The sequence below is a fragment of the Aethina tumida genome, chromosome 3 (assembly GCF_024364675.1).
Source record: "Aethina tumida isolate Nest 87 chromosome 3, icAetTumi1.1, whole genome shotgun sequence".
In the NCBI taxonomy this organism is placed as follows: domain Eukaryota; kingdom Metazoa; phylum Arthropoda; class Insecta; order Coleoptera; family Nitidulidae; genus Aethina; species Aethina tumida.
Genome location: NC_065437.1, coordinates 20,558,186 through 20,567,116, shown reverse-complemented (window position 1 = coordinate 20,567,116; position 8,931 = coordinate 20,558,186). Strand labels below are relative to the sequence as shown.

Sequence of the window (8,931 nt, the reverse complement as noted above, 5' to 3'; positions counted from 1 at the left end):
TACTTCGTTAAACAAATTATTTATTATTATTTCCAAAATATTTTAATAACGTACACTAAGAACTAACAAAATTTATGATTTAAAAAATCTAAAAAGTTAGGAATATTAAACATCTAAGTTTAAGATATTTCAACAATATAAATAAATTTCGGAAGCTGAAATATTTAAAAAAATATAAAGAATTTAAAGCATTTCGAAGTGACTAATTAATTTGAAGAATTATGCAGTCTGAAATTTTGTAAACATCTAAAAAATGTTAAGAATAATAAATTATAGAGATTTTATATAAAGGTATATTCGGTGGTTAAAAAACTACCTAATATCGTATACAATTTAAATATATTGTATTTGTTATTACTCTTTATTTAATGGAGAGAAGGTAACGATTTAAAAATTTGATTCAAGTTTACAACAAATCAATGTGTCATGATAACTTTTACAATGCTCACCCGTCTGTGGCCTTTGAAATGGTAATTCCGAAAGCATAACAATGCCAATAATTTGGATAAATAATTGTAAATGGCATTAAGATCAGTTTTGCAACATCAAAACACCAATAACGTTCGCCTAGCGATGGTAGCGGAGCCGAGAAAGAGGCCCGTGCATGCCGCAACGGAAATGCCATCGAAGGATGGGCTCCGTACCCGGAACGAAGATCGCGACGACAGTCCGGTGTTGGCGCGTCTCCGGAGCGAGATGGCCAGCACCGGGTGCCCGGAGTGTTTGTCTTGGGTGCGACCGCCAGTCGGACTCAGTGTCTCGCGGAGCTCGCTGGGGCGCGGACGGGCGAGTGTGCAGTGGCGCATGATGATGTGAATTCGCAGACATGTGTACCACCGTTTACTCCTCCCTGCTCCTTGCTTTCTTCACTGTCACCCTCACCATCTCCGTAAGTACGCTTCGTAATCGGCCACGTTCCAACCCCAATCTCATTATTTTAGGAAAATTTATTTCACACATTGATATTAAATATATATTTTAATAATTTATATAATTATTATTTATATATTTTTAATAATAATTATTTTAAAAAATTCCGTTGTAAATTAAAATAAATTTAAAATATATATTTATTTTATATTATAATTATTATTGTTATTATTCAATTAATATGGTTAAATTTATTTTCTTAATATTAATTTTTTTTAACCATTTATAGTCAATAAATGAGCCAAAAAATAATTTTTATTTTGTTCTTCACAAAAACAACACGTTTTTAAATTTTTCCTAATAAACTATTAAGACTAATTTTTTATAAAAGAAGAAATTTTATAAATTATAAAAAAATAAAGATAATTAATTCAATAATTGAAATAATTATTAGTAAAAATTTAAATAAGCTATATTTTGTTTCGTATTCCCTTTTTTATAACTATCCAAAAAAGCTTCTGAAAATAAATTTGTATTGACTATTAAATTGTGTTTCTAATTTTAATTTTAAACATTTTCAGACTGTACATCCGACTTTGCATGAAGTGTTTTATAATTTAATAAAACTAATTAATGAAACACTGATCTTGATATAATAAAAAATCCTTTTCTCGTTGAACAATTTTGAATAAACCGTGACCTTGCTAAATTAGCCACAACACACCCTTGCAACTGAACACAAGTTTTTGGCCTTCAAATGTTTTATCAAACTTTCAACAATGTCGTGCATATTTTATTCAAAATTAAATTTAATGGAAGTAACTAGCAGCCTATTGAATCCATGGTACAATCTAATTCATCTGGAAACTTGACCCACTATTTGACCTCTGTGTTAAGTTTTGATTATAATATACCATTTATAGGTGTATCTTCTGAAAATAAATTGCCAATTACTTGTAACAGAATGCATCAATTTATTCAAAGGTACTACATTATTGTTAGTATCATATTTATTAGGCAATATTTCACTCTGGTATTATATTTAAATTAAATTTCACTAAACTTCCTTGCGAAAAACCCATCAATAATACATTTAGATATTGACACCTTTAACGACTTTTAAATGTCTACGTGGGGTTCCAAAATAGATGTCATTACACTTCCTTGCATGTATTTCACAAGTGATCATGAAATAAGATAAATATAAGAGCTTTAAACAAATGGATTAAAAACAGATATTTTTTTAATTTGAAATAAATTAAATACTTGACATTATAATTTTTGAATGCTCATTAAAATGCAGTAAAAGCCTGATAACTACTAGCAGTATTAGCATTTGCGTTAAATCGTTGATTAAATAAATAATTAATTTTATTAAATGAATTTAATCTCACTGATTTGCATACATTTTATCTAATAAGTGGTTCAACTTATAATTTGCTATGTATAATAAATACATGATGCAAAATAATACACTTAAGTTAAGGTGTTTTTTAAAAAATCCTAATACTTTTTATTGCATATCCTTTGGCTGCGAGAAAGGTACAAAACCTCTTGCACCATCAAAGCTCTAATCAAAAATTTTTGATTAAAACAAGTATAATTATAATAGCACATTGCAAAATGTGGCAATTGCAGGCAATGGACAATTTGAAAGGTACAGGAGGTACGGTTTTCTAGCAATATGGTGGTTGAATTTACTTATACCAGTTTCTAAGTGTCAAGGTCAATAGATGGCATTTCTCTTTCATGACGAGTGATATTGTAGGGATTTGATTATAATTATTCAATAAACGCATTTGTGTCGAAGGTACTTACGAAAACCACCGTTTTATTGAGCATTAAGGTCTCTCACTAAAGTTCGTCAGTCTGCCACGAAACGTATTTATAATTTATACAATGTCTTAGCCCTAATTTATTGAATTGTACTTTAAATTTATTTACTTCCTTACGACTGGGTTTTATGTTCTAAAATTACGTAGGCAGAAGATCGCTCGTAAATGCCCACTCGAAATACTCAAATTAAAGAGTTTATTAAAGATAAATTAGCAATAAGGGACAAATTTGTTCTTGCTTTTGAAGAATAAAATGGAAACTTAATTTAATCATAAATAAATATAATATACGTATGAACGTAATTAGTAGGTACCACTAGACCAGATTTGAGCCAATCAAAATCTGTAAATAACAATTTTAAGTGTGTTTTTTGTAATAAAATTAAATTCAACGAATTCCACTGAAAATTTATGTATAATTTATAAAATACATATTAATAACATGAGTATGAAATTTCATGAGTCTTTTTAAGATGTCTGTAGAAAAATCATAAAATTAAATACTCAATTAATTTTAATTAGTAATTTTTACTTTTACAATATTGCCGAAGAGAGCCTTGAATTTATTAGATTTTTATTAAATGATTTTCATTCATGTGATGGTCAGTATCTAATTAAAAGAATTATTTTTGAAATTAGTTAGTGGTAACCTTCCAAAGAATTGATTTTGCAGATTTTTAAATTACAATAGTTGAAGGTGCCAATTAATATAATTAAGCAACATATACACCTCAGAAATCATCTTTAGTTTCTATTTGACAGCAACAATTATTATGCAAAAATAGATTTATAGCAGTAATATTGACACTAAATAATAAGCATTCATGTTATTTTCAATAACTTGCCTCTTTTTTAACTTAAAGGGTAACACGTAACTATAAGTTATATTTTCAAAAAATAGATAATTCAATTTTATGAGTGTAACATTGAGTTTTTTTTGATTATATAATATGTAGAAGTAAATACCTCTCATGATATAATTGGTACTTCCATACTATAAATTACTAACTGAATTACACATCTAAACTATATATGGGCACCATAATATTACATCGATCTTGTAATTATTAGTGTTAAATAAATAATTACAACATATAGAGACAGGTCTCATAATATTTGTGTGTAATTATGATTAGTTAGAGAATGTAATAGAATCTATGTATTTTTAATGGTATCACTTAAAAAGGAAATACCTAAGTTAATTTATCAAATTATTTTTTGTAGTTATTATGTACGAAAGTGATTTATGGTGGCAAACATATCTTTTAATTTATGAGTACATTAATTTCACTCGGCAATGCGACACATGAATAAAATATCAACATCAATCTCGCTGCACTTAACAAATTACCCATACTTTGGCAATTCTTCGTTTTTGGTATAACGTGTGTAATTCACCTTGAGTCCAGATTATTATCTATTTTAACTAAAGTCATGTAATTAAGGTGTGATTAAACCAGTTTTTAAAATACAGTGAATTATTTTGTTGTTAACTGGACAATTCATTAAATGTTTTGTAAAATGCAAAATGTCCCAGTGGGATTTAAGAAGTACAATTTTAACCTGTATTTTTTCTACAGAAGTATACCAATGTTGGTCCATCCAAATTGTTAATAAATTATTGCATATATCCGTGAAATTTCCAAAATTCATAAATTTAAATTCTTATGCACAAAAAACAAAAGGTTTTTTATCGATTAGAAGTATCCTTAAACACGACCTTGCCATTTAAAATTCAAGTTAGTGTTTATTGTGTAAGGTAAAGACCAAAATGCATCTAGATTAACAACTTAGCGTCAAGTTTAAAATTTATGCGGAATTCATAATTCACTAAATGTTTTTGTCTCATACTATAATTTCGGGATTATGTTCGTTTAACAGTCGTTTATATAAACATAAATGTCGCAACGGTGCACATAAAATAACCTGACAAACAAACGAATCAAGTTTGATTTTTAGGTCCTGAATTAGCTTGTAAGTGCAAGGACTGAAATCGAATGGGGGATTAGTGGCAGTTTGTCAGTTTTAATAAGCTTTAAAGGTGATAATTATGCAAATTGGGTGTCAAATTTCTACAAAACATTCACCCTTTTGTATAAACATAACAAAGAAGAATTTAATCTGGCTAAAGATAGTTTGAGAAAAAAAAATGGTTTTGCATATCATAATCTTAAAATTTATTTTTTTAGTTAGGATACAATACCATTCTGAACCATTCCAATATCGGTTTATCATATTGGTATTTATTTATAATTAATTAAACACAATTTAAATTTTCCTACTTCCTTGATATAATACAGCCACGCCCGGTGAAACATTTAAAGAATGCTGCGAGTTTAATGAATATGTTCACATCTGTCAAAAAACATTACAGCCGAAAACAAAAAAGTTATAATCTCAATCAGATCCGTTTTGCGATTTATTATTATTAATGAATCAGCGGTTCATTGTTCATTGTCCGTGAGACCGCTTAAAGGTTTTTGGGCCCGTTTAATTAGATTAAGATGTTTGTGATCCTGAAAACCACTTTTTCCGCCATGACGTATCGTAATTTCAAGATTGTGTTTTTTACCAACACATGTGGGTACTACCTACATAGTTCAAGACATGAGAGTAGTTACCGTAGATACTTAAAGTACTTTGTAAAGTATCGTAGTAGTAAGGTGGGTTTGAATGAATGAAATCTGAATCTTTGTCGTTGTCATACAATGATATTTTAAACCGTATCAATCACCATCATCTGGAACGTCATACATTAACATTTACTGTGTATATCTCACCGGTAGCAAATTAAAGCCATGACCACCTACCGTTTACAACCGCACAATTATCACTCTTATTCACAGTGATATCACATAACATCTATCAATTAAATCGGAAAATGGCGGCCTAACAGCTCCATAATTAAAATTCTATAGTTCGGCTTAAGAGAGCGCTTATTACAAAAGGTTGTCGGTACAAGGCACACCTATTGTTTTACAATAACTGTCCACTTGTCATTTTTATTGTTTACTTATAATGTTTAAAGTGGAACGTTCACTCTGTAACAGGTAACGTCAATCCAACCATTGGGTGATGAATGGAACATTGATTTCCATTGTGTTTTTATTGAGTTGTATATTAGATAAATTGATAATTTTGCGATATAATGTGTTATTAACATATGATAAATATTGAACTGCACGATGCCATTGCCTTACAACAACACCTACAACCCATTTGCTGAGCCTACTCTCTATCATAATGAACAGCAAATACATTTAGAATCAGTCCATGGATATTAGAGATATAAATCAATGAAATGCTTGTCACAATTATACTTTCATAATGTTTTTTAGCTGCCGGAGTGATTCGGAGAAACGTATTTCCATTTAATTTTGCAATAATCATCCGATATTGGACCAAACCTAGAAACCTCATTTTATAATGTACATTTATTTCATTTTTAAATTATATTAATTTGCGGATTTTAGGAAAATACTCGCTTCATTAAGTTAAGATTATATTTCTTTGATCAATTAATTTTCTATTGATTTGACGGAACAGCCGAAACAACCATTCTTTGTCGACAATGGTTTTTAAACAGACTCGAAATGATGCAGTTTTCACACGGAAAAGCTCCGGTTACGTGCTAAGGCATGGGTGCGGTGTCCACCGCCTTCGCCACAGCTTGACCAGCGTCGCCTCGCGCCTTTACGTTCTATCGAATTGGAGCAGACCCGACGACCTTGTCGTCCGCTTCATGCCGGAGAGTTCCACCTTCCGGTGCCGCGGGAGTAGACTGCGTCATGTACTGCTAACGTGCTCCATGTTAACGATCAATTACGTTGACATAAATACTCGGCCATTGTTTTCCACTTAGCCGTTTATTATTCCGGATAGACGATATTATTGACGATTCGATTGTCGTCGGTCAAAATCAGTGGTTGTGAAATTTCTTTGGGTTATTCTGAAACCATACTAATCGCTAGTTTGATAAATTCCAGTACAGTTTAATGGATAATTAAAGTAGTATCAAAGGTGTTTCGAATTATCAATGGGATATTATGTTGTAATGGAAGACGTGCAAAGTTGAAGGCTTTCGGCGTTCATCTTCCACTTAAATTAAATGTCCGTATTATTCGATATAAAATTTTTATCAATGCAATAAATATTTTTCTTCATTTTGTGATATTATAGTATGCTAATATCAAAATAAATTTTTATTAAGTTCTTATTTTTATTTTTATTTTTATTTTAACTTTTTATATATTTTTTTACCTTCTTTTAGATTTTATTAGAATATTCACAAATTTCTAGTTTATTTATATCATTAAAATTTATTAAATTCCTTATGTTATTATTTATATATAATTTTTTTAACTCTACATTTTCCACATTTTTTATAAAATTGTTATATTCTAAGATTATATAATACTTAAGTTGTTTAGACATTTATTTTTTATTAAATATTGTAATATTCTTTGAAACTTTAATGATTATAATGTATAGACTTGGTAAAATGTATTATCCAGTGTCACGTTTTAAAATTCTAGCGTTGATGGGAAGGGAAACAAAAAGAAGAATGGAAAACTTCATAACAACATTGCAATTTATCAAGGTCGTCATCGATAATTGCAATTTATATTTGTTTTATAAGTTTATCTAAGAAACACCTGTTACTTGAACACAATGTATAGCCCAATAAATGTCATTATCTATTAATTTAACCAGTTTTACATGATACTTAAGATCATTACAATCGCAACATTTATGTTATTGCAAGGTAATAATGGTCATTGATTTGAAATTATCAAGTGTGTTCTGAGAAAAGCATATCTTTTACTTTTACTGAAATTGAAACATATTTTGTAATGCCGTAAATAAAAGCCAAGTAATACCCGATTATCAACAGTACAGATTCGTGTAATTTTACTAACGGTAAATCTCAGAATTGAATGCATTCGATAATAACACGAGTATGTTACATATCTCATAACGGATTCTTGAGATTACATTACCATGTTACAGATCTGAAAATTGTTTCTGAATGTATTTTAAAATTCCATCGTACCCAACATTAAAATTCAATTAATTAATTTAATCTGTTTATAAAGTTGCCCTAAAATGTTCAATTATCCTCCGTAGCTAACTGTATTCACGTGATGAAATAACTGTAAAACAAAATAATATTTTAAAGACCAGACAAATTACATTTAAGTGGGATAATCCAGTTTTTTATCTTTCACGAAATCAAAATTTTCGCTTAGTTTTACGTAGATCAAGTTATTTTTTTATTATGCAAACAAATCGTAACCTTGATCTATATGTATAAACGGTAGGCGATGACAATTGTAATCACCTAATTCATAACTTGGCTCCACAAAACCGTGACGACTTAAATTCTGCAACAATTATTTTGTAAATGGTATTACATTAACTGCTTATTTACTGTTTGCAGCAATCACTGGAGCATTTCTAACAGAAAAAATGTTATTAACATAAAACATCCGTTATGCATACATTATGCGAAAATGTATTATGTAACCCGAGACGATAATAATATAAACTATATCAAAATGGTCTGTAATCATCTGGAATTAACAAAACATGCTAATGTTATCAAAAACTAGTTCTACTTTGATTAATTCAGGAAATTTTGCTCTCCAACAGTTTATGCTTTGTTATAAACGTGTTAACATGAATTTGATAAGATATACTAAATGGTTTAAAATTAACAGTTTGTTTTCTTGCTAATCAATGAAAAGGAGCAAGTATTACTTGTGTTGCATCATTTTAAATTTAAGATAAACTTAAAACAAATTAAAAGACATTAATTAATTCTAGACGACAGTATAGTTATATATACTTTTATTAAACTAGTTTACAGCAAGCATCTATATATTATTTAGGATAATTTGGGTGTACTGGGCTTTTTTTTGTTTGAATCACTCATCTAAATAATGGCAAATTCGTGTTTTTTGGTTTATCTTTTGAACTATATCGAAACGCACAATATTTTGTTAGAAAAATGAGTGAATTAATACATCCAAGATCAATTCGAATTGTGTAAATAGTTTCATCTCGAATTTCTTTGTTTTCAATCGGTCACATCTGCTCATATATGAAATTAGTGATAATCCATCATCATTTGTACATCTATAACACTTTGATATATTCTTTCTATTTCAATCATGTGTTGGTAAAACTTCACTTCATTCATCTCCAAATTAATATTAATTGTTTT

The 8,931-nt window shown here is 29.1% G+C and overlaps 1 protein-coding gene across 1 annotated transcript in view; it reads left to right on the top strand.

The window, feature by feature from the left end:
* The first annotated feature begins 741 nt into the window (after positions 1–741).
* The window catches only part of LOC126264848 (uncharacterized), a 30,967-nt gene continuing 22,777 nt past the window's right edge, over positions 742–8,931 (top strand). Inside the window, exon 1 of the mRNA XM_049964422.1 lies at positions 742–889. Coding sequence (XP_049820379.1) covers positions 827–889 — 63 coding nt within the window. The 5' untranslated portion in view covers positions 742–826. The remainder of the gene's footprint in view (positions 890–8,931) is intronic.